General features: G+C 41.1%; 1 protein-coding gene across 1 annotated transcript in view; it reads right to left on the bottom strand.

Moving 5' to 3' along the window:
* Window positions 1–26155, bottom strand: part of LOC124798015 (V-type proton ATPase subunit C) — a 71169-nt gene extending 45014 nt beyond the window's left edge. The window contains exons 1-7 of the mRNA XM_047261212.1: window positions 26028–26155; window positions 25630–25782; window positions 24177–24330; window positions 12667–12853; window positions 12473–12571; window positions 12206–12367; window positions 3445–3538 (exon numbers count right to left, since the gene is read on the bottom strand). Coding sequence (XP_047117168.1) covers window positions 3445–3538; window positions 12206–12367; window positions 12473–12571; window positions 12667–12853; window positions 24177–24330; window positions 25630–25761 — 828 coding nt within the window. The 5' untranslated portion in view covers window positions 25762–25782; window positions 26028–26155. The remainder of the gene's footprint in view (window positions 1–3444; window positions 3539–12205; window positions 12368–12472; window positions 12572–12666; window positions 12854–24176; window positions 24331–25629; window positions 25783–26027) is intronic.
* Window positions 26156–27028: the final 873 nt, after the last annotated feature.

The following is a 27028-nucleotide window of genomic DNA, read 5'->3' as shown; positions in this document are numbered from 1 at the left end:
TCTTAAAGAAGAGTGCTTTAAACCTAATTGTAGTACTTACACACTTATGCAGCTACTCACTTCAAGAAGCCACTTTCCCTGATGTTTATTCCAGTACAGAAAAAAGGTGTGTGTGTGTGTGTGTGTGTGTGTGTGTGAGAGAGAGAGAGAGAGAGAGAGAGAGAGAGAGAGAGAGAGAGAGAGAGAGAACGTAAATAACTACAGATCTATCACAATTACCTCTTGTATTTCAAAAATATGTATGACAAACTTACAAAATTTGTAAACAGAAACAATATCCCCTGTAATGAACAAAACAGATTTAGAAATGAGAGGACGACAACACCTGCCATTTATGAGAACATCAATTGTACACTAGACCTGAGGGACAAAAAATGTGAATCGACAGGAGTATTTACAGACCTATCAAAAGCTTTTAACAAGGTAGATCATAGCAGTCTATGGACAAAGCATGAAAAGTACAGTATTTGAGTTCTGTCCAACAATTGGGTCAGTTCCTTCCTGAGCAATCGTGAACAAGCTATGAGCATAAAGCACACTAATGTTAACCTAAAAATTATTCTGAGCACTTTTCAGACTGCAAAAAAGTAGATAGTGTCTGCCCAGAGGCTCTGTCCCTTCTGTACATTAATGGTCAAAGCTTAAATGTGGATGCTAATAAAATGATCATACTTGCAGATGAAACCACAATTCTACTAAAAGAGGAAAATAAGAAAGAATTATACAGTTAGGAAGTATTACACCAAACACTAAACATTGTCAGAAAAGAACTTAGCTACTGGGAGCAATACAATCATCTTTTAATAAATAGTAAAAAAAACGAATGCACTAAAATTTCACGATGCTCCACACAAGGATGTGTACATCTCATTTCTCTCTATCAACGACGAACTACTGGTAACAGAAGACAAACCAAATTCCAAGGACTATGGCTGCAAAGCACAATAAAATGGAACAAACATTTTGAATACCTTCATGCAAAACTGAGGAATACCTGCTACCTTCTTTGCTCACTAAAATCCTGCTGTAGAAAGGAAACAGTTAAGTATGCATATCATGCCTGCTTTCACTCTTGCCTTAAATATGGGGCCACATTTCAGGGAAATTCCAATGCAGCTATCAGCACATCAGTACATTCAAACTGCAAAAAAGAGCTTTTAGAATCATGAAATCAAACAATGGAAAACCCAGGATGGAATGTAACAATATTCATGAATCATGTTTGGATGTGAAGCTCGAGACTCATGTAAACCTCTATTTGAGATCATTGGTAGTTCTCCTTTACCATGTATCTACATTATGGGAACCATTACATTATTTATAATAAATGCAATGGGCAAGGACAGTAGACCACAAAATAGTGATATTTATGGTAACTTTACCAGAAAGGTCAAAACCCTTGGAAAATCCTTATCATCGTATTCGCAGCATCACTGCTTTTACTCCATTGAAAAATATTGAATTTTATGAAGTGTACTATATTAATACTTTATATATAAAGTGTATTATTTGTAATTTTAAATAAGTATGCATAAAAAATCACTTTCATCTGTATCCTTGTAAACTGACTTATCCAATGTCTTCTGCACAGGCTGCTTTTGTAAACAACAGGACCAATAAACACAATACTACACTGAGACAGTATTCAACAAAAGCTGATTTTTTGCATCTTTCCTATCTGTGATATCACCAGATCTATCCTTAACAAAACAATTTAGAAATTAGAAAGTTTGATCAATATGGGTGTTCATGCAGTTGAATAGAACCTCAAGTACTTATTGTCTGAAAAACAGGTTGTCATTTACAGAACCCAGGAGAATGCAGATGATGTGAAAGGGAACAAAGAACATTTTATAACTTAAAATTGGCTGGATCCTTAAAAACAAGAATTGACTTTGAGCCCTTATTTAGGGTGTGTGTCCTCTCAAGTTCTGTTAACATGTTGATGCAGGTGATTGTGTGTCACTATACCTAACAGACACTGAATATAGTCTCTAAGGGCTGTGGGATCTGATGCTGCCCATGACATAAAGGATCACATATCAAGAGAATCAAGTAGTCACCACTTTCCAGGCCAGCCCACTTTTGTTTCTTTTCAGTACAATGCACTGTTAGCCATTGTTCGATATTTGTGCACCAACTGTTCTGCTGCGAATGTTTGCAACCTCCTGGCACCTTTTACCAATAGTGATCATCGCCAGAAGATTGGGAGCTGATGCTCTACTGTATTGTATTAAAGTTTCAGTGACAACATCCAATGTAATGCCAGAGAACCTCAGTAAAATGTATCAAACCATGCAATTCTTAAATAGCACAACTTTTGTTGTATTACCTTAGTTATCAAATATTTTGCAACATTGCTCATGATAAATTAATGTATTTATTTTCTCCTGTTTGAAACGCATCTGGACTTTTTGTTGTGACTCGCCGATCATTCAAAGCACCGCCGCTCAATTACGTGCGTCCCCTACGTGCGGCGCTGTCTGCCAGCCATGCAGCAGATGCACCACCTAAGCGGCCAGCCGAGCAGCGGCCGCTAGACTGGGACTCAGTGCTCATTCGAATGCTAACGTGTACACATGTCTTGCTTGTCAACTTACTCTGTGACATATGTGTTGTGTTGTTCTGAAATGTGTGTGTTAAACTTGATGTTATAACACTTTTCTTCTCTTTTCCTTTAAGTTTCACAGTGTTATACTGAACTTTGATACAATTCAAAACAAACGCTATGTGAATGCACTGCGAAATATAATTGTCAATGTCCTTTTCATGAAATAAGTGAGTCCTTTTCAGTAAAATCACTGCATCCTTGTGCATTCATTTGCAACCTGTTCTTTGATGTTTTGTCTGAAGGACTGGTATTGTAACGTTCAAGACAAGAGTGAAATGTAAAACTCAGTATAATGTTGACTAAGACTACATTGAACAGCAAATGATTTTTAAGCCACAAGTTTATTTTAAAAGCTTCTCCCATTGGTTACTACAGTAATAGTGTTAAATCTGTGGTTTTACGAATATTGTTATCATTGTCGGTAAAGCAGGACTGTGCGTGAATATGAAATGCAAGTGTGCCCACCTCAACAAATGTACCATATTTATAGCTAAAAAGAAAAAACTCATGAGTGGACTAACAGTACAAACTCCTACAACCCCTGCAGCTTCAGATGCTCTAAATGGATATAGACACTATTAAGCTGCTTAGCAGGTGTTGCAGAATTCACACTCCCCAATGAAGCTTACAACTGAATGTACCATCTGAAAACTTGAATCATGGAATACCTCCAGCAAACCTTATACTACGTAACATCTCTCCATTACCAGAACAAGAAATTTTCTAACTTCATCTCCGATCAAATCTACACAAATCACGTAAATATATGAGAAATACAATTGTTACTACAATACAAGAAAATGTGAATTAGATTATTTTTTAAAGGTACTCACAAATTGTTTCTTTTTGTCTGTAACCAATTTTGTCATCTCATTTTTCCCAGCTAATAGTTCTTCCTCATTGTACGTAAAATCTCTCACGACAAACCTGAAACATTACATTAAGTTAAAAATACAAAGGCAACTGTAAAATTAACTTTTTCAGTGATGACTTTCCAATTCGATGTGAATTCAATGGGCTAGTTCATTAACATAAATTTCTCATACATGGATGATGTGAAAGTTGAAAAACAAGCTTTCACTACTGTGATAATATGATTGCTGCTCAAACTCAAATCTTGGTTGTTGTCTTTATCCAAAGACTGATTTGATGGAGCTCTCCACCCTAGCCTATCATCTGCATGTCTCTTCATTTCAGTATGACTACTGCAACCTACATTCATTTTAATCTGCTTATTATAGTCAAGCCTTCGACCTCTCTACAATTTTTAACCCCCCACCCCCACCCCCACCCCCCCCCCCCCCCCCCCACACACACACACACACACACTTCCTTCCAGTACTAAATTAAGGATTCCCTTATGCCTCTGGATGTGTCCCAGCATGCGATCCCTTCTTTCAGTCAGTATTTCCTCAGTTCTCGTCGTGGTTAGTCCCGTCGACAATGAGGTCATTAGAGACGGAGTGCAAGCTCAGGTTAGGGAAGGATTGGGAAGGAAATCGGCCTTGCCCTTTCAAAGGAACCATCCCGGCATTTGCCTGAAACGATTTTAGGGAAATCACGGAAAACCTAATTCAGGATGGCTGGAGACTGGATTGAACAGTCGTCCTCCCGAATGCGAGTCCAGTGTGCTAACCACTGCGCCACCTCGCTCGGTTCCTCAGTTCTCTTCTCTTCTTGTCTGAACTGTTTATTACCCACATTTCACTTTTGTAAAAGGCTACACTCTATAACAATACTTTAAGAAAACGCTTTCTAACACAGAAATTTATAGATGATGCTAACAAATTTCTCTTTTTCAGAAATGCTTCCAAGCGACCCTTTCATAAATGCACAAAGTATAAGGGTGCAGCAGAAGAAAAAAGGGCACATCTTTTCTTTTTACCATTCATTTCCAGACAAAGGATAATTATTAATGCTAAAATAACATTTCAACATTTTACTAATATTCTATTATTATGTTTGGAAAGTTCAAATAGGTTGTTTTTAGTGTTTACTCTCATTTTAGGATCATTTTTCTCAGTATTTGAGGAAAAATGATTTTTTTTTAAATTCTACTCCATAAATAATTAAAAACAATAATTTATGTACAAAATGTAATTAAGAAATTAAACAACATATAAAAAAAGACATTATACAAGTACCCGACATCATAAAAGATGTATTGAAGCACTCCTATCTGTTTATGGAATCCACTAATCTAAAATGATGTTACATTTTATAATGTAACATAAGAAAACTACTGAAGCAGTTGATACGTTACATTTTACTTTCAAGAGACACTCGCACTACTATTTCTTACAATCCTTAGGTTCATTCATGTTTTCTCCTCATCTCTTTGTGAGCAAGCAAATGAGCATGGTCACATTACAATGTATCAGACGTTACACCTTAATGAGTGTACTACTTCCCCATTTCACAGAAAAATGGAATAAAATAGGATAGCAATTTGTGTTTCTTTTATCACTACAGCAATCACAAAACCAATGATTCCCTTTTCAAGCAGATGGTTCATACCTGCAAATCTGAAAAACAGTTCTTCAAGTAAATTACAACACAATATTGTACGTAAACTGTCCAGGTGTTAGTTGCCTATATATTGCACAATTTTTTACAAAATGTGCAAATTCAGATGCTCAGATAAATCATCTTGAATATAAGTCTGGGTTCTGGAGATTCAGTAATGCTTTTGAGCTTCACATTTGATAACAAGCTATCTTGGCTAACACGCCTCAGAGATATGAAAACAATATTCTCCGAGGCACTGAATATATTGGAAGGCCATGGGCACAGGTCATGAGTAACAGAATGTACAATGGTTCAAATGGCTCTGAGCACTAAGGGACTTAACTTCTAAGATCATCAGTCCCCTAGAACTTACAACTACTTAAACCTAACTAACCTAAGGACATCACACACATCCATGCCCGAGGCAGGATTCGAACCTGCGACCGTAGCTGTCGCGCGGTTCCAGACTGTAGCGCCTAGAACTGCTCGGCCACTCCAGCTGGCAACAGAATGTACCTGCTATAGTTTTATAAAGTATTAAGGGGGGAAAAATGGGGGAGTGGAATGACACCATGAAGGAACTATCTGAATGGGATGGAAATCAGTGGAGTGACGAACACATACAGACAAAAAAATGATTACAATTTCAGAAAAATTGCTGATTTATTTTTAAAAAAATAAAAAAATAATAATAAAAACAACCTGTGCATGTCAATAACATGTTGGTCCACCTCTGCCCTTTATGCAAGCAGTTATTCGCTTTTGATTTAATTGATAGTGTTGTATGTTCTCCTGAGTGATATCATGCCAAGTTCTGTCCAACTGATGTGTTAGATCATCAAAATCCTGAGATTGTTGGAGAGCTCTGCCCAAAATGCTCCAAATGTTCTCAATTGGGGAGAGATTGGATGACACTGCTGGCCAAGGAGGGGTTTGACAAGCATGAGGACAAGCAGTAGAAACTGCCGCTATACAAGGGAGGTCATTATCTTGCTGATATGTAAGCCGAGGATGGCTTGGCATGAATGGCAACAAAACAGGGCATAAAGTATAATGAACATACTGCTGTGCTGTAAAGATTCCGCAGTTATATCTTACTATGAAAAGATGGCACTCCAAACCATTACTCCTGGCTGTTGGGCCGTATGACGCGCGAGAGAAAGATTGGTATCGCATCACTGTCTGGAGTGTCTCCAGATTCATCTTCGGCCTGGAATCCTATTGACTGGAATAAAATTGTCTTCAGTGATGAGTCTTGCACTGAATCAAGCATGATGACCAGCTTTATGCAGGACAAACCTCAGGTCTTAATGAGGTATCACTTAGCAGGCCACAGATTGTAATATAAGTGGCACTCAAATCAAAATGAGACAAATGGAAAAAGTATGCAAACTGTTCATTAGGCCAAAGTAATTGCCGTAACTGTTAATATGTTTAGTCCGTTGAGAGATAAGATGGTCAATGGCTTCATGGAAAAATATTTGCAATTGCCTAGGGAACCCCAATTGTAGCGAGGTCTGCTCCTCTTCATTTGAAAGTTGTTTTGACTATGCTCTAGAAGTTCCACTGGAAAGCCCTTACACATCCTACATACAGTTCCAATCTCTCCCTATGCAATTTCCATATTTTTGAAGTTCAGAAGAAAGACATCAATAGCTGTCAAATTGAATGAAGAGGTGCATGAATGGGTATAGTCATGGCTCCATACACAACTGCGAACATTTTTCCATTAAGGCACAGATCACTTGTCTCACAATGGGATGAATGTATTGACAGAACTGTTAACCATGTGAGAGCATCCATGCAGAAGTGCACCCAATAGCACCCTGGAGCTGTTGTTCTCCAGAGGCCACCGAGTGGGAATAAGCATGGATACAGAACTCAACCACATACAGAGCAGGGTGACTAATGGTCCAATGGCCATTAGTAGTGGTGAGAAATAGAGGGACACTTCACACAGAACCCAGTGAAATGGCTTTCTCATGGGTCTGCAGATGGCTGAGAATGTTGCCATACTGAACTCGAAATGATCAGCGGGGCATGAACTGGCGAATAAAAATGGGGAGGAGCGGGGGAGGGGGGGGGGGCAAATGACACCACTCATGGAGTGTAAGAAAGATGTGATAGTGTCAAGCCATGTCGTAGGCCTTATGAAGATTGAAGAAAGTTGCGGCAAGATGTCAGCACTGAGAAAAGGTCTGCCGAACTGCAGTTTCCAATTGAAGCAGATGATTGCTGGGAGACTGTCCCTCCCAAAAGCCACAATGGCAAGGAGACAAAAGGTCCCAAGATTCGAGGACCCAACTGAGATGACAAGCCACCATCCATTCAAATAACTTGCAGGAGACATTCGTCAGATTGGTTGGTCGATAACTATCAAGGGATGTCAGATCCTTACTTGGCTTGAGGACAGGAACCACAGCAATGGCCATTCACTGAAAGGGTGAAACATATTTGAGCCAAATACAGTCTTACACCTCGGGGAAATGTTGATGTTGTGGAGGATTGATGTGTTTTGGTAACCTTGGAGGGTCCGGAGCATAGCCCACACCCGTGATGAAGAGGCAGAAGAACCTATGGAGGAGACAAAGCATACCCAACACACTCACTTGCTTTGTCTTATTACACAATGGGCTTTGGCATGAAGATGTTTAGTGAGGCCAGCAGAGGACTGGTGTCGCTGAAGGCAAGCAAACACCTGACAGTGATCACAGATGGCAATGGCACGCTCCACCGAGGGACCAGCTGGTGTCTACTCCCTAAGGAGTAGAAAGGGAAGGTGTACTTGCTGAAGGAGGAAAGTTAGGGTAGCAGATGTAGGTGGCCTGTCAAGGAGAGATAGAGATTGCAAACTGTAACCACAGAGTTCAAGTGGACCTGGATGCCAGCCACAATACAAAGGGGGATCCACATACTAATGACATCCATGCAGACCAACTTGCAGACACCACTGCAAGACTTCAAAGGGCTGACACGGTTCCGACAGAAAGCATGATACCTACGAAGGCTTGGTGGGTGAGCATCAGCAATATGTGATTCCTGAAGAATGGCACAAGCTGTGGAGTAAAAGGAAATAAGAGACCGCAAATCTGGAATGTGACAGTAGTATCCATTACAGTTCCATTGAATAAGCACCAAATGGGAGTTGAATGGACCAAAACCAGTCATGCTGCCGGGCCACCACCCAGCACCAACAAGTATGGGGTGACATCCATAAACAAGAGGTCTGACTCACATTTGTGTGTGTGTGTGTGTGTGTGTGTGTGTGTGTGTGTGTGATTGGAGGAGAGGGAGGGGGGGTTAAAAGAGAGGCCACATCCTGTGACTTCTTCTCTTTCATAGTTCGAAAAAGGTAGGGCCCCGAGATGAACTCTGGGTCCCGCAGCCAATTATTTGTGGCAGCAGATCTCCGGTCTGGGAGTTACAGGGGGAAGGTGCAGGGGGGGGAGTTCTGGTGGGGGCAGGCACTGAAGAAGTATTGATCAATAGCAAAACCTGACCGCAGCTTACTCAGAAAGTTCAATTCAACAAACTTTTCTTCAATAGTTTCCAAGAAAAATAGTGGCTTGGTGGTGATGAAAGTGTCCCGGTCAGTTCTGGTGCAAACTACATAGCAGGGAAAAGGTTTCACCACAAGTGAGCAAATCTGCCCCTGCTCCCAGGGTGTAGCCAGGCAAGGAAAGGCCACAGGGTTATAAGAAGTCAGCATTAAAAGATCCACTGCCAACTACAAAGACAACCACAGAGGAATGGCCAGCTTGAAGTTTAATGTATTTCATACACAAAGTGTCTGCCCTGATACCACCCTCTCCAATCAGAGGTTCTCCCTGTGAATGCCATCCACCAACAGCAATGGACATCTGAAATGGCAGCTGTTGCTGGGAGTGTTCCAGAATGACAAGCAATCACTCTTAGTCATAGATGGGAAGGTATCAGTAGTGTGATCTCTGTGTTCAGGGGGCTCAACCAAAAGGGTTGATAACAATCTCACCACATGGACTAGTTAAAGAACAATGGTGTGGAGGAAGAGATGGAAGAAGTGGTAAGGCCACACACCAAAGATACTAGGTGTTCTTTCTCAGTTGGCTCACACTAGAGAGAGAAAATTTAGAAGGGGAAGTCACACCCCAAAGGGGGACCAAAAATGACAAAAAGGAAAGGTGAAAATGAAAAAGCAAGATGAACAAAAACTAGAAGGAATACCAGAAACCAGGAGGATAGCCGGACCAATATAAGCCAATGACACACAGAGAGAGGGAGGGGGCGGCAAAGTGGAAGGAGCAAGGACAAGGGAAGTAACCTCTTCCTGTTTCAATGAAGGCCCTGAGCCTCCCTTCCGTGCTTTGTCGCAATGTGTTGAAAAGTTCTGGAGTGCACTGTATTTGGTCAAACCTATTTTGGACAAGATCCCTCAAGAACATCAACATTAGCTACAGGAGTTAAATACAACAACAATTTTAAATATCTCTAGACATAAAAATTGAATGGATCCACATCTGGTGATTGAGCAGGAATTCAATGAATCCCTCCCCCCTTTCCCTCAAACTATTTATTAATTTTGAAACTTGTAATTATGATGTTTAGAGAAAAGTGAAGTGAAGCACTACTGTGCATAAACCACAACCATTAGATGTTTCAAGGTACATTATCAACTGACAGAAGCACCTCATTTCTGAGAAATCTTGTGTGTTTCATCCAGTATAAGGTTCTGAGAAGAAATACAGGTCAACGAGATGAACATGAATGATTCCAGTCCCACACTGATGTTGAAAAAATGACAATCAGACAAAACAAAAAAGGCCAAGACTATCTGTCACGAAGAATGCAAGTAAAAATGCACATCTGAAGTGCACTGCATCCAGTACAATGAGACTGTGGTGCCAATCAATGAGAAATTATTTTAGATTTTTGATGTCAGTGCGAACTTCAAATATACTTAATTGCCAAGAATGGTTTAAGTTTCTTCAACAGCTTTACTGCCCTCTTTGGGGTTCTTCTCACACTTTCACAGTATTCTTTAACAACTCTTTCATTTTTATCATTACAACAAAAACAATAATTGTGACTGGTAGTAGCAAATGTTTTACAATGAGATGGTCATTATCTTAAATTATGAGACAAAATTGTTGGCTATTACTTACATTTATGAGTTGCAATATTAAGTACTGTCACAAGTAAAAGCATACAACACTACTGAAGGTTTCAGAAGTATCAGACAAAAGTGTAGGACCCAGTACATGGGTTCCCCCTGAGTGACCTACCCTTCGTTTTCAATCTCCCCTGACCTATTCCTTTCTCTCCCCGAGGAAGGGACTGTTAGTTCTGAAAGACAAACGACAGTGTCATTTAGTTTTACGTGCACCTATTAGTATAGTCCTCTATATTTCGCTTCTTGAAGGTAAGTACTGGCCAGCAATTCCATCTTGCACTTTAACAGTTTTCTCGATTGGGTTTCTCTTTTCATACAATAAATGATAGTTTTACAACAACAGGTTTTTGCTATCATTTTAGAAGGGATAAAACAACTACTTCAGTATTTTCCCTTAATTTTTAGTATTGTTCTTTCTATTGTAATCTGATTTCCTGAATTCATTCCAGGACAAAACTATTTTCTCCAATAAAGTTATACAGGGTGATTCAAAAAGAATACCACAACTTTAAAAATGTGTATTTAATGAAAGAAACATAATATAACCTTCTGTTATACATCATTACGAAGAGTATTTAAAAAGGTTTTTTTTCACTCAAAAACAAGTTCAGAGATGTTCAATATGGCCCCCTCCAGACACACGAGCAATATCAACCCGATACTCCAACTCGTTCCACACTCTCTGTAGCATATCAGGCGTAACAGTTTGGATAGCTGCTGTTATTTCTCGTTTCAAATCATCAATGGTGGCTGGGAGAGATGGCCGAAACACCATATCCTTAACATACCCCCATAAGAAAAAATCGCAGGGGGTAAGATCAGGGCTTCTTGGAGGCCAGTGATGAAGTGCTCTGTCACGGGCTGCCTGGCGGCCGATCCATCGCCTCGGGTAGTTGACGTTCAGGTAGTTACGGACAGATAAGTGCCAATGTGGTGGCGCTCCATCCTGCTGAAATATGAATTGTTGTGCTTCTTGTTCGAGCTGAGGGAACAGCCAATTCTCTAACATCTCCAGATACTGTAGTCCAGTTACAGTAGCACCTTCGAAGAAAAAGGGACCAAAAACTTTATTGGCTGAAATGGCACAGAAAACGTTCACCTTAGGCGAGTCACGTTCATACTGAGTTGTTTCCCACGGATTCTCAGTGCCCCATATACAGACATTGTGACGGTTGACTTTCCCGTTAGTGTGGAAAGTTGCTTCATCACTAAACACAATCTTTGAAATGAAAGATTCATCTGTTTCCATTTGAGCAAGGATAAAATCACAGAAATCGATTGTTTTAATCTTATCAGCTGCAGACAGTGCTTGAACCAATTTCGGACGATAAGGTTTCATAACTAACCTTTTTCGTAGGACTCTCCATACAGTTGATTGTGGAATTTGCAGCTCTCTGCTAGCTCTGCGAGTCGATTTTCCTGGGCTGCGAACAAATGCTTGCTGGATGCGTGCTACATTTTCATCACTCATTCTCGGCCGTCCAGAACTTTTCCCTTTGCACAAACACCCATTCTCTGTAAACTGTTTATACCAACGTTTAATACACCACCTATCAGGAGGTTTAACACCATACTTCGTTCGAAATGCCGTACTCAATAACACAAAAAGCTTTCTGTTGAGCAGTCGCCATCTTAGCATCAACTGACGCTGACGCCTAGTCAACAGCGCCTCAAGCGAACAAATGTACAACTAAATGAAACTCTATAGCTCCCTTAATTCGCCGACAGATAGTGCTTAGCTCTGCCTTTTGTCGTTGCAGAGTTTTAAATTCCTAAAGTTGTGGTATTCTTTTTGAATCACCCTGTATGATGATTAGAATAAACGAAGAATATGAAGGCAAATGATGAACACACAAAGCAATAATTGAAAATATGTTAGAAAATTGTAGGGAAAACACAGCAAGAACAGATTAATTTTTATGTGAATGGTCACTCACTTTCTCTCCCGAGCATGGAGTTTAAATTCATCCACAACTTTCTTGAACAAAGTCACTGTGTACAAGCCAAAATCTGAGTCCTGGTAAATTAACTGGCTTGATCGAGGTACAATCATATCTGTAATCTTCTCATAGTTCTGATTCCATTCATTGAACATTATTCTGGAAAAATTGGCATAAAATCACTTAAAAAGTATGTTGTTGGGCTTCTAGCTACACCAAAAGAGCTAAAAATAATAGCTGCAAACTTGTAATTTCTATACATACTTTGGTACAATAACCAGTAGGGTAGTAAGGTATTCAGAATCCAATATGAAGTGCTCTTTCTTCACTAAATCAGCAAGATTTCGTGTCAGTAGACTTCCACTGTAAATAAAAAAAAAATTGACAATTTCACAATCGCAATTTGCTCAGATGGCAAGTTTGACAACTGCACTTAAATTAAAACCATTTATACTTACGTCTGTTTCTTCTCCAGATTCTGTAGGTTGCCTTTCAAATTATTATAAGCAGTAGATTTCGTTTTCAAATCAGCATCTATCTGACCTACTTGTTTACTGATGATGTCAGCGATGTTCCGCAAGGATTGTTTGATGGGATACTTTGCCATATCCCACTGGAAACGTGTGATGTATCCAGGTAGGTCACCTATTACAAAAACATATCTCTGACTTGACTTTGAAAGGAACAACAACTAAAAGGCAGCATAAAAACCATCAAAATCTATGTTTCAATTTGTGTTATTTACAAGTGTATAGTTTTTTCCCCACACATGTAACATTTCTTGAGATTATGAGCTGTGATCAGATTAACACCAGGCAAGGAGGGGATAGATGGAAGGAGGCACTAGGCAGTGAGGACATGAGCGATGAGTGAACAGGTAGTAACACAGGGTGAAGCAAGGAGATCTTGTGTAAGCAGGGTTGAGGATATAAGCACAGAATTATAGGTGGGGGGGAATGGGGAGAGAGAAAGAAGGAAGGAAATGCAAGGAGGAGGAGGAGGAAAAATGAATGAGAGGGAAAGCGAGTAATGGCAGATACAATAAGTGAGGGCGAGAGGCAGTTAACAGTGATGAAGGAAGCAGAAATAGCATGTTAAAGCAACAATACCAGTGAAAAAATTGCAAGAAACATCAGCAATGCTTGCTAAAAAACTTATTAAAACACTAGAAGCTTTTCAAGGGAAGAAAAAGTCACTCTCCATATAATGGATTCTAAAAGACACAAGGAGCTTCAGGGCGCCATTTAGATCCATGACCACTCAGGAGATACACACAACTCCCATAGATCAGAAAGAGTAGGTTCCAAGAAAAATAAATATATTTCACACAATTCAAAATCTCCACAACAAGTGCCAGATCAGACAACCCTGGGGGTGTGGGGTGGGGGGTGGGGGGGGGAGGTTGAGAGGAGGGGGGGGGGGGGCAATAAAGAATCCCAAAGTATTCCACATGCCTTGTATTTCAGAAAATTAAGAAATTCAGCCTTCAGTTGCAAGGTAAAATTTTATTAGTTTACCTAGATTTCGATGCCAATAATGGTGTCTCCTTCAGAACCTGTAAATTGACCCATACGGACCTATGTTACACATCGAATTACACTATAAATCTAATGATTTCACAATAAATAAAATCGTGGTTCTTACAAAAATTAAATTACTTTGTGGGCCAAATATTGGCCATGTCGCAGAATAAAATTACAACAGAATAAAAATGCATAGTCATAAGATTATGTCTGTCAAAACTAAAAACATTAAGACAAATGTAGACGGAGCTATGCCGGGCAGGAGTAAGAGTCACACGTAAACAAGGAAACTAGACATCGTGAGCAGATCCACAGCGCGGCTTGGCTAGCGGCCAAGCGCATGCTCAAGTGCTAGAGACAAGCTGTCTCAAAATTACTTAGAGCAAACGTAAATTGTAAACAAATTGTGATGGGAAGCAGTCCTACAAATGGACAAACCTACCTATTGGTAGGGTACATTAAAACAATCTACCTGAGAACTAGCTACAAAGTCAGTGCATACAAATTTATATTCAAATATTATAATAAGAGGGCGAAGCCCCACTACAGTAACTAATAAAGTAGTATGGGAAACACAAGCATGCGAAGCATAAAATATCTTGAACATAAAACAGGCAAATTAAGAAACATCTTAGCAACTAGGTGTCATTACCAGTATAATACAAAACACATGGAGACACAGTGTTCAATCACACTACAATAAAGGGGCAAAGCAGACAGGAAACTGCATCGGTCATTCGAAGCAGACTGTGGGTCAACTCCACTGAAGTACAGGTTGAATTCCTTCGAAATAATTTCTATTTTTTAGTTGCATCTGATCATTAAGTAAATTTTCTCTATCAATAATAAAAAGATGTTTAAAAATTTGCAATTCTTCAAGGGTGTCTAATTTACGTCCTTTCAATTGATTATGCAAAAGTTCTGCATCTTTTAGAGGCTTGGGAGCATGGGCCATATAGACTAGATGTTATATGCTTTGCATGCTTGTGTTTCCCACACTAATTTATTAGTTACTGCAATGGGGCTTCGCCCTCTTATTATAATATTTGAATGTAAATTTTCATTCCCTGATTTTGTAGCTAGTTCTAAGGTAAATTGTTTAATGTATTGTACCAATAGGTATGTTTGTCCATTTGTAGGACTGCTTCCTGTCGCAATTTGTTAGCAATTTACATTTGCTCGAAGTAATTTTGAGACAGCTTCTCTCTAGTGCTTGCACATGTGGTTGGCTGCTGGCCAAGCCTTGCCGCGGAACTGCTTGCGACGCCTAGTTTCCTTGTTGCTTACGTGTGACTCTTATTCCTGGCCGGCATAGCTCCGTCTACTTTCGTCTTAATTTTTTTAGTTTTGACAGACATAATCTTATGACTATGCGTCTTTATTCTGTTTTGTGCAATTTTGTCATATGATGACATGACGGAGACCGTGGCTGTTGTCTGAAGACAAATGTTGATGGTGTTAGGACAGCAACCAGCCACAAATTCGTGGCTGGTCGCTGTCCTAACACCATCAACAATTATTCAGTTTTAATTTTATTCTGTGACACAGCCAACGTTTGGCCCTCAAAATAATTTAATTTTTGTAAGTACCATGATTTTCTTTATTATGAGATCATTAGATTGATGATGTATTTCAATGTGTAACATATGTCCAAATCGGTCAATTTATAGGTTCTGAAGAAGATACCATTATTGGCATCAAAACCTAGGTAAACTAATAAAGTTTTACCTTGCAACTCAAGGCTGAATTTCTTAATTTCTGAACAATTCTCGGTTGCTGAAGTGCTGCACTATGTTAAAGATTTGTAAACATTGTACATTTGCTAAATCAGAGATGCAATCTGAAACTGATGGATTACTGCAGTGTGCAGCTACAAGTACCATCTCCAGGGTATTGCTGTAGGCATATCAATGGGTACACACAACCTTCCTGCAGCTCCCTATACAGTTTGCTTTCATTAGTTTGTGACTGTTACATCTGCTTACAAACATTCAGGATAAGAGAGCATTATCAGTCTGAAAGGTACAGTAATCACAAGAGTATTCCATCAAATGTATTTTCAATGCAATTGCACCAACACCTTGTAACGGAACTGAAATGATGGTGGGCTGACAGTAATTTGGAGCCCGCGCGTCGGAAACGGGCACGCTGGTGTGAGACTGCCAGGGAGTGCACCCTGATGCCACCTATTGGCGAAACTGGGAATTAGCGCTACCTGTCAGACAATGCACTAAGCTCTCGGAGTCAAATGTATTCTTTTTCTTGGTAATTATAAATTATTACTGTATAATTTAATGTTGTAAAGCGCTAGTAGTAAATCATTATGACTGGTATGAACTCCAGGGTAATAAATATAAATATTCTTAAATACTAAATGATTTCGGTAAAAAGGTGGTAGGGGAACGCCCCCCACTCTTGGTGATACGAGCGTAGTTAGGGGTAGCTGGAGACACAGGGACTGAACAATGAAATGGCCTGGGGAGTGTTGACGTGATCGGACGTGCGTAACTGTGCTCACGCAAAAGTGATTGTGCAACAGCGAAGAGGCGAATATCGTCGCCGTTTGTGGAGTAGAACGCGACGAATGGTTGTCGAAGCCGTCGCTATGCCACTGGGGCTGATTGTAAGAGTTCCTGCGCCCAGATTTTATGGCGGACGTGCAGTAGCTTATACGAGTGCTACAGCTCGTAGTTCCAGCCGCCACTAAGGGCATGAGGCGTGAAGAGCTGCGTTAGCCACATGCATCTCACCACCAGCACCGACACGTCTACCCAAGGCAAGACTGCTTGCAATTGTTAAGTCAAACTTTGTATACATGTAAAAGGAGAATACCAGTTTTCTTTTATGCAAGTGCAGAGGACAGAATATAGTAATGAGTAAAATTACGACGCATGTTGTTCATTGTAAAGTGTAGTAACCTCAAACATAGTGAAATCAGACTGAGGCCACCATCGCCTCTTTCATTTACAATTCTTTTGGTTGTAGAATACTTTAGCGTATAAGAATGTTGAAAAGAGCAATGGTCACACCAGAATGAGTCGCCTATTTATAGTTACTTAAATTTTTCTGCGTAACCTTTCAAGTAAAGTCACTTAACTAATTCTATATCAATTGTCCAAAGAGTAATATCCAAAATCATTAAATAAGTTGAAGGATAGGATTTTGTTAACCTAAATTGCATAAATTGTCCTGGTAGTAATTACCTAGCCAACTAACAGAAATTGAGAGAGTATTTGCTTTGTAGAATCACCTAGAATGATCAGAAATAGTAATATTCAGAATTAAGTTTAAAATTCAACTCAAGCCGTTTCACTTTGAAACGAGCCAAAAAATTGATTCATTCTTTTGCTCCTTCAGAGCTGGCGACCGTAGTTATAAGTATTTTCAGGAGGATTCGACGGTAAGTCTGCTGCTCTCGTCGTGCTGATAGAATTATCCACTGCTGCTAGCAGTGGTGATAGGATACATAAGTTCACTACCAAGTTAAGTGGATCAGGTAGGCAGTGTTACCGTGTGAACTGTAGGGCACTGTAGGCCGTGGATCGAACCCGTTCAATCATCACAGCTCTTTGGGAAATAGTCCGGTTAGGAGTGTACTAATCATTAGGGAAATACTGGCGAGTAACGGTCAAAAATGTATACGCAAGTGAATTTAGCAAGGTCCATGTAGCACCTAGTTAATGTGGTGCAATGGCGAGGGTAGGAGTGGAGTGAAAGTGAGCTGAGCTTGTGGCAGCTGTGCTGTATTCAAAGATTAATAACGTGAATTCACTACTACCTCTTACCATTAGGACTGAGCTATTTACGGTTAAAATACGTAGCAGTAAGCGCAAAGGCGTGACAGCTACAAGTCCGTATTGGCTTTATACATACGGAAGTAGGAAGCGGGTCATTCCGTCAGTGGAGGGGGTTAAAACAACCGAGTCAGTTGAGAACATACCCCATTTACTGATGGAAAGATTCGGCGGTTCGGCCGCAACCTACTGACTCGTAATTCTTCATTTGTCCAGGTGACCACCTCTGATGCTTAAAACATCCAGTGGTTGTGTTTCACCATCTACATTACCTCTGTTTTCCATGACAAGTGATTAACACAGTCATTTGTGTTAGAGACTTCCGGACTATATAAAGAGGAAATGGTTCAAGTGCAATGCTCTGACTTAGCAAGTAACCCAACTGCATATTGACTTACTCTTCTGCAGCTACAAAGTTGAGTGCACTTATGACCCAATCGCCAATGTTAAGATATGACCTATCCAATCAAGATAAAAATGGTAAACAACACTGGCATGTTAAAAACAAATTCAGCAATAGAATACCATGTGTGTTTGGCTGAGTGCACATGTGAGCAGTTTTTAATTGGTTTCATTGAGAAAAGAGTTACAAATGGGCAACAAGTGTGGCAATAAATATCTTTAATTTTAAATTAAAAATTCAGATCATGGTTTTGGGACTGGCTTAGATCACAGGAATTTATTCACACTTGCCGAGCCCCAACCTAATCATAACCTTGTGTTGTGCTACATATTGCAAATTCACAAACACTCAATTTTGGCACTGAATATGAGTTGGCTGTTATTGCACTCCACTGAAAAATGTCCTGTAACAGATATGACAACCTTCCTTTTTTTTTACACTTAACAAATACACTCCTGGAAATGGAAAAAAGAACACATTGACACCGGTGTGTCAGACCCACCATACTTGCTCCGGACACTGCGAGAGGGCTGTACAAGCAATGATCACATGCACGGCACAGCGGACACACCAGGAACCGCGGTGTTGGCCGTCGAATGGCGCTAGCTGCGCAGCATTTGTGCACCGCCGTCGTCAGTGTCAGCCAGTTTGCCGTGGATTACGGAGCTCCATCGTAGTCTTTAACACTGGTAGCATGCCGCGACAGCGTGGACGTGAACCGTATGTGCAGTTGAGGGACTTTGAGCGAGGGCATATAGTGGGCATGCAGGAGGCCGGGTGGGCGTACCGCCGAATTGCTCAACACGTGGGGCGTGAGGTCTTCACAGTACATCGATGTTGTCGCCAGTGGTCGGCGGAAGGTGCACGTGCCCGTCGACCTGGGACCGGACCGCAGCGACGCACGGATGCACGCCAAGACCGTAGGATCCTACGCAGTGCCGTAGGGGACCGCACCGCCACTTCCCAGCAAATTAGGGACACTGTTGCTCCTGGGGTATCGGCGAGGACCATTCGCAACCGTCTCCATGAAGCTGGGCTACGGTCCCGCACACCGTTAGGCCGTCTTCCGCTCACGCCCCAACATCGTGCAGCCTGCCTCCAGTGGTGTCGCGACAGGCGTGAATGGAGGGATGAATGGAGACGTGTCGTCTTCAGCGATGAGAGTCGCTTCAGCCTTGGTGCCAATGATGGTCGTATGCGTGTTTGGCGCCGTGCAGGTGAGCGCCACAATCAGGACTGCATACGACCGAGGCACACAGGGCCAACACCCAGCATCATGGTGTGGGGAGCGATCTCCTACACTGGCCATACACCACTGGTGATCGTCGAGGGGACACTGAATAGTGCACGGTACATCCAAACCGTCATCGAACCCATCGTTCTACCATTCCTAGACCGGCAACGGAACTTGCTGTTCCAACAGGACAATGCACGTCCGCATGTATCCCGTGCCTCCCAACGTGCTCTAGAAGGTGTGAGTCAACTACCCTGGCCAGCAAGATCTCTGGATCTGTCCCCCATTGAGCATGTTTGGGACTGGATGAAGCGTCGTCTCACGCGGTCTGCACGTCCAGCACGAACGCTGGTCCAACTGAGGCGCCAGGTGGAAATGGCATGGCAAGCCGTTCCACAGGACTACATCCAGCATCTCTGTGATCGTCTCCATGAGAGAATAGCAGCCTGCATTGCTGCGAAAGGTGGATATACACTGTACTAGTACCGACAATGTGCATGCTCTGTTGCCTGTGTCTATGTGCCTGTGGTTCTGTCAGTGTGAACATGTGATGTATCTGACCCCAGGAATGTGTCAATAAAGTTTCCCCTTCCTGGGACAATGAATTCACGGTGTTCTTATTTCAATTTCCAGGAGTGTATATTCAGTTACTGGTGGTTAATTTCAAAGTAAGACCCACTTAACTGCACATGTGAGTCTTTCCTTCTCATCCCGTCTAGTAAGTCTGCCCTGATCTGGGGTTCTGGGCAACTTTTCGGGTCGACAGAAGCGTCCGATCTCACGCGTCGGCTTTGACCCGTGACGTAAGGGTGTGTGGTGTGTGACGTCATTACGGCGCGGAGTTTGGTTTGTGAGTGTGGCGTGTTTGTAGATGTCGTCGTGTTGTGGTTTGCTGTGCCCTCTGGTGGTATGTTCAGGGTTTTCATTTGTTTGGTGTATTGGGCTCAGTTTGATGTTGCTCTTGGCGAGTGCTGCTTGCGTATTTTTGAAGCGGAATTTGTATCAGTGAGTTAACGGTTTTGTGCGAAGGTTAATGTAGTGATGATTGCTGTACGTCGGGTGGTTTTGTTATTAAGTTTAATCGGTTGTGGTTTTTTGTTCAGGAATGGATATGAAAGAAAAGATCAATAGTTCTCGGTTGAGGGCTATCATGGGGGACACAGCTTTAGAGCTGATTAAGTTCTTACAGCTTTTCGGCTCAATTGCCGAGGTGGTGAAGTGCGGTGTGTGCCGTGAACCAATGAAATTGGTTAAAGTTCCGGCCTCTCGGACCAGGGACAGTTATATGTGGCACTGTCGCAAAGACGATTTATGGCGTTCCATACGCCGCGATACCTGGTTCGAGAAGTCTAGGTTGGGCATGCGCGAGATTGTGCTTGTTACATATTATTTTTGTTATCGATCCCCACAGAGTTTTTGCGCGCATGAGACTGGCGTGAGTGAGAGGAGCGTTTTAGATTGGTATTCCTTTTGTCGTGAAGTGTGTTCGGAATTTATTAAGTACAGGAGTAAGTTGGGGGGGCATGGGGTTGTTGTGGAGGTGGACGAGTCACAGTTTGGGAAAAGGAAGTATGGGAGGGGGAAGTCTGTGGCTGGTCTTTGTGTGTGGGGGGCTGTTGTTCCGGGGGGGGGGGGGGGGGTTCAGAATGTGTTTTTAGGGTTGTGGAAAGGAGGTCCAAGGCTGAATTAGTGGGGTTAATTGAGGAATATATAGAGCCAGGGTCCACAATAGCTTGTGATGCTTTTTCTTCTTATAGGGGGTTGGGTGAGAGGGGATTTAATCATTTAGTAGTGAACCATGTATAAGAATTGTGAGACCGGGGCTTGTATTAATACAATAGAGGGGATGTGGGGGGCGGTTAAGTCAGTTCTTGGGAGGGGGAAGAGGCGCTCTTCCAACCTTCAGTCTCATTTAGATGAGTACTGTTGGCGGAAGAGTGTCCCAGAGGGCTATTGTATTGTTCGGGTTTTCTTAAGGGCTGTGGGTAAAATGTATAGGCCGAAAGTTGTTAGTTAGGGTGGTCTGGGTAGGTGGGTGGATGGCTGTGGCTCAGGGGGGGGTGGGTGGTTTATTTTGTTGTATAGTATTTGTTAAGGGGGGGGGGGGAGAGAGGGAGTGAGTTTGTTTTTTGTTTTAGTTGTGGAGGATCTATTTTGTTGAAGTTTTTGTTGAGTTGTAGTATGTGATTGAGATTTTTTTATGTTGCATTTGGTTTTTGTTTGTGTGTTTTTTATTTTGGGGTCGGGGGGGGGGGGGTTGGGGGAGTTGAGGTGTGGGTGGGTTGGGTTTTTCTTTTGGTTTAGCATTTTTTCGTTGGTTGTGTGTGTGTGTGTGTGTGTGTGTGTGTGTGTGTGTGTGTGTGTGTGTGTGTGTGTGTGTGTGAGAGAGAGAGAGAGAGAGAGAGAGAGAGAGAGAGAGAGAGAGAGAGAGAGAGAGAGATTGTGGTGGCCAATCTAGTTTGTGGGGCTGGAACTTTCTTGTGGTAAGTTCTCATTTTTTTGTTTTTGGCGTACGTGTTGTGTATTGGGGTACAGGGAAGTGTTTCATTGAAATTTGTGGCTGTGAAGGTTGGTATTGTTATTGGGAGATGTTTTTGAGTTACATAGGTCAAGGGTAGTTGTCGATCCTAATTTATGGGATCGGGAGCTGCTGTAGATCTGTGTAGGTCAAGGGAAGTGTTTGTTCGTAATGTTTGGCGGTGCATTTTGATTTTTGTATTGGGAGATGGGATCGGGAGTTGCTGTTGAGCTATATAGGTCAAGGGAAGTGTTCGATCCCAATTTATGGGATCGGGAGCTGCTGTAGATCTGTGTACGTCAAGGGAAGTGTTTGTTCGTAATGTTTGGTGGTGCATTTTGATTTTTGTATTGGGAGATGGGATCGGCAGCTGCTGTTGAACTATTTAGGTCAAGGGAAGTGTTCGATCCCAATTTATGGGATCGGGAGCTGCTGTAGATCTATATAGGTCAAGGGAAGTGTCCGATTCCAGATAATATTGTGTTTTGTGGTATTTGGTGAGTTTTGTGATGTCGATTTTTTTCGTCGTTTTGTATGGGGGTGGGTGGCTAAATTTGTTTATATTTAGTTTCTTCCCACCCAAAAATCCCCAATTTCCCACGCTTGTCCCGTTAGAGTCATTAGGCTTTTTGTGAAACGTGCGTGTGTGTGTGTTTTTCGATGTATTTTCGTCTTTATGATACATATGCAATGATTTTATATCCGCCATAGTGGAATTGTTGTTTATATTCGTTTCCGCCATATTTGTGACGTCATGGGTCAAAGCGGACGGGTGGGATCGGACGCTTCCGTATTTCCAACTTTTCCATAACTCTCCCCATTTCCTAAAGCTCACCAGTCCTTTTCCTTCATCACTCTTCCTTTACCTTCAACTATTCTGCCAGAATAAGGAACCAATGGCTCTGAATGGCTTCTCCAGCTGCCGCTAGGGAATAGATTTTTTTTATCTATCCAGTTATAACATATGTTGCTTCTGTTGCAAAAAACATTTTCAGTATATCATTTTCCATGAGTGGCAGCAGGGTCTGTTCAATCTATTTCACACGGTAATTTTCTGACTGAAAAATTAATCTTTCTGGATGGCGTCCCTCATCTCTGATGACTCCAAACAAAACCTATGTCTTCACTAAAGCCAGCAAACATGTGCAATGGCTTCACAGCGAAAAGACAACACACTTCAGTAACAAAAATCTTTCCCAAAATTTGAATGTCTTGCTAAGGCCATTGCAAACAAATACTATCCTGAACATCTAGGTGAAAAACTGATACTGTTGCTTTGAGAAACTGAATCAGGTCCTCTGCCAGGTCCATGAAATGGAGCATACCTTCCAGCTGCAAGACAACGCCTCTAATCTTACGGAACATGGGACTGATGAGGGAACCATCTACATTTCTCTTACTTTTTGGGTGATACAATGTGCCATTCATCAAGTCCAGTGCTCTAATATAAGATAGTATGTGCTGGATTGTAAGCATCATTGCTCACCCATAAAGTTTGCAACATCAACACTGCCAAGATGACATGTCAATCAATTTCTCTGCTGCTATTACACGGTAGATTGTCTGATACTACCTGACCAAAACAGTTTTCAGCTGGTGCACACAAATGGACATTCTCTTTTGATTCTGGCACTGCCTAAATTACGATTTAATAACTATAACAACAAAAATAAGCAACTTTTGACAATGAAAAGTAATTGGACAGATTTTAAAAAATCTACTCACCAAGCAGAAGCTGGAGAACATGCGCATTTATGGGGAAAAAAAAGAAAAGGTTTTAGGTATGCACGCTTTCGGAGCCGGTGGGTCCTTCTGGCAGAAGGGTTCCGGGTTTCTCATCCCGACTGGTTTCTCCTGATACAGGCTTCTGTGTCACTTTCCTGAACTCTAACACTTTTCCTAAACCTTTCCAGTCCTTTTCCTTCACAACTCTTCCTTACCCTTCCACCCTTCTGCCAAAAGAAGGCACCACTGGCTTTGCAAACTTGCAGTACCAAAACTTGTAAATTTTCCAAAACAAGAAAAGAAAATGCAGTTTCTATCAGACAGTGAATAAAATAATCACAAATGCACAAACAGAAGCAACAAGCAGAATGTAGCTCAGTTATTCAACAGTGGGGGTCTAGTGTAGCAGGGGATACAAGCCGTCGGCTTTGGACAATGACGTCACAAGTCGCCAGAGAGCAGTTTAGCATTTTCGCTTTTGCTGTTATGTTTCAGTTTCGTTTTTTTACTGATTGCTTAATAAAGTGGATCTGTTTATTCTATCTCGTGAGATTTTTTTTTAAAAAGCCAAAAAAACACTTATCAGCTACTGAAGGGGGCTACAACAATAAGAAGAATCGCTTCTCGATTGGCGACTAGTGACGTCATTGTCCAAAGCCGACGGGTTTTATCCCCTGCTACACTAGTCCCAACAGTGGCACACTTTAGGTCTACCAGTAATGTTATGAAAGTGAATCATGTAGCTGGGCCTAATAAAGGTAACAAACTCACTATTATTTGCCAGAAGGTTTTCATGGAGTTTGTCTCTTTGGTCTTCCAGTACTTCACCAAGATAGGCTGCTACTTTCCTGGTCACTTGTTCAACATAACTGTCTAGTTTTCCTAAATCATCAGATAAACCAACCAGCTGATCCAATGTCCCAACCTGCAAATTGAAACAACAAAAGTTGCCAATAACCAAGTAAAAAACATGCAAAAAAAATGAGATGTACTTCATGCAGTAGCTAGTCTTCAACATATTTAGAATCGTGCGTCATCATCGCGATGGGCAATCTTTGTTATAGAATCATAATAATTACACATTTCTTTGTGTTCCAATGTTACTTTGCTTTTCTTGAGTAATGTGACATGAACAAAGAAAGACTCCCAGAGAGTCAGACATTTTCAATTTGGGTTTGTGGTCAGTACCTAGCACAGTCCAAATTGATTACTGGGTCACTGTGTGGTATTTTCACACTGCTTCAGTATACTCTTGAAAATTTTCCATTTGGTATAATACACAATATGTAATTTTATTACGAGAAGTATCCAAGTTTGTGGTAAAACTGAGTTAGCACAGTTTGGTTGAAATACATGTGTAGCAAGTTGCTGTGAATGTCAAGTGGTGAAGACTGTAACACGTGATCAGGGTCACAATGATACATCAACACCATCACAGAACGTCAGAATTACAATGCTCAATGAAACCTAAAACAAATACATCAGGATCCTGATGTAACAAAGATGATGGAAAGTATCATATTAGTAACTTGGTTGAACAATGACATTCTAAACTCTGGCCATTGTAAATCAATAGTTACAACTTTAGTTTTTATTGAGAATATAAACTCTTCTATCAAGAATGATATTGAAATAGCTTAGACTAGGTGTTAATTAATGGTAAATTACAGTTACGACCACCACTGGAAACCAACAAAGTGATGATACAGGTAATATGTAAACCAGTGTGGGTTGATGGCATGTTAGCTCCAATGAGGATTTAGTGTTAAGTCAGTCATGTTTCTGACAGTTAATAGGATATTGACTATTTCCAAAATGTTTCCTTCATTCTGCTGTCGTAAATGTGTGTGTCTTGCGAAACTTACTGTCAGATTAAAATTATTTTCCACACTGGGACTCACCCCTGGACCTTATCTTTTGCAGCAAATGTTCTTAATGACTGAGCAATCCAGCCATAACTGTTATTGAAGCTGCCAAGATATTTGAGATTCGTTATCATCTCACAAGTCACATAGACATAAATAAGCCAAAACAATCACTATTGCATGATCCAGTTCAAAATCAGTGTATTCTAATAGGTAAAACTACTCTCAAGAAAGAAAAGCTTCTAAATCAATCCAGAAAGTCAACTGATAAAAAGGAAAGGGAACAAATTCGCCACTTTCTTAAGTTGATGACAAATCTATTACAACAGGTAGATTTACATATGAATAACAAACATCACCTTCAGGTCTGGAATATGGAATTTGTAGTTTACAGATACATTGTTCTGTTTACTGGTCAGATTATTCAACGTTTCCCATGTCTGCTGGCAAGTTTTGTCTCCAGGAGCAGATATTAGCCAGTATTCCGTCATGTTTCGCTATGTCCTAAATACCTGAAACAGAGAAAACCAGTCAAAATTGTAACTAAGAAATGCTATCACTCCACTGCTAATATGATCTCGCGGAACATTCATTCATTTTAAATATGTGTGTCCCAGTTTTGGTAGCTCACTTTTGGGCAGTGGTTACTCCCACTTCTACAAACGAGCTATCAAAGTGACAAAATCTTTGTTACATGATATCCAATACAGTTAATTATTCTCATACACATTAAAAATTGAAGTTTTTTTTATTTTACCGATCAATGACAGCCAAACAAGATTTAGCAGCCGAAATTTAGCACGCCCCCGCTTCAGCTTTGCAACGATATCCACTATTTAATTCACGTGACTCGCGCCTGACATCTATCGTGAGCACCGTTTACTGATTCGAACAAAACAGAATCTGGAAAATCAGCTGTTCCAGCTGCAGCATGCGTCATGAAAACCGCTATGTTTGAATGCAGCGTTGTTTATAATAGGATATCTTCACATCGTTCGGGAAAGTACTGATATGCCGTCGATTTCATGGCAATCCATAACCTAAGCAATACAGAAAACTCATGCAGGACTTAAGCATTCTATAAAATTATTTGGTCGCGTATTGAAAAAACATTGCAGCTACAACAGTAAAGCATATACGAAAATAAGATAGATTGATAAATGTTTCATTGAACATTCTGGGGTCAGAACTTCGGATTTGGGCAGCCAGCTTCATGAGGTATGTGATTAAACACGCTCGCTAACAATGCGAATAATTCGTAATACTCTTTTTCTTTTGTTATTATTATCTAAACTACGCTGTATATCATTCCAAACACTAAGGTAACGACTCTAAAAAAAAATCATATCGAAGAGATGTTGAACTCTTAGCCTTCCATCTAAGGCAATAACCTAACATTTCGTACCGTCACTAAAGCGGCCGTCACGACCATAGGCAACTCATGGTCATTCAGGTCATTTCTCAGTCCTACAGCATTGGCAGTTAGTGATAATTTCATCTAGAGCACTTGCCCACGAAAGGCAAAGGTCCCGAGTTCGAGTCTCGGTCGGGCACACAGTTTTAATCTGCCAGAAAGTTTCATATCAGTGCACACTCTGCTGCAGAGTGAAAATCTCATTCTGGAAACATCCCCCAGGCTGTTGCTAAGCCATGTCTCCGCAGTATGCTTTCTTTGAGGAGTGCTAGTTCTGCAAGGTTCGCAGGAGAGCTTCTGTAAAGTTTGGAAGGTAGGAGACGAGATACTGGCAGAAGTAAAGC

Source organism: Schistocerca piceifrons, chromosome 5, assembly GCF_021461385.2.
Source record: "Schistocerca piceifrons isolate TAMUIC-IGC-003096 chromosome 5, iqSchPice1.1, whole genome shotgun sequence".
Taxonomy (NCBI): domain Eukaryota; kingdom Metazoa; phylum Arthropoda; class Insecta; order Orthoptera; family Acrididae; genus Schistocerca; species Schistocerca piceifrons.
This window is presented reverse-complemented; position numbering and strand designations above follow the sequence as displayed.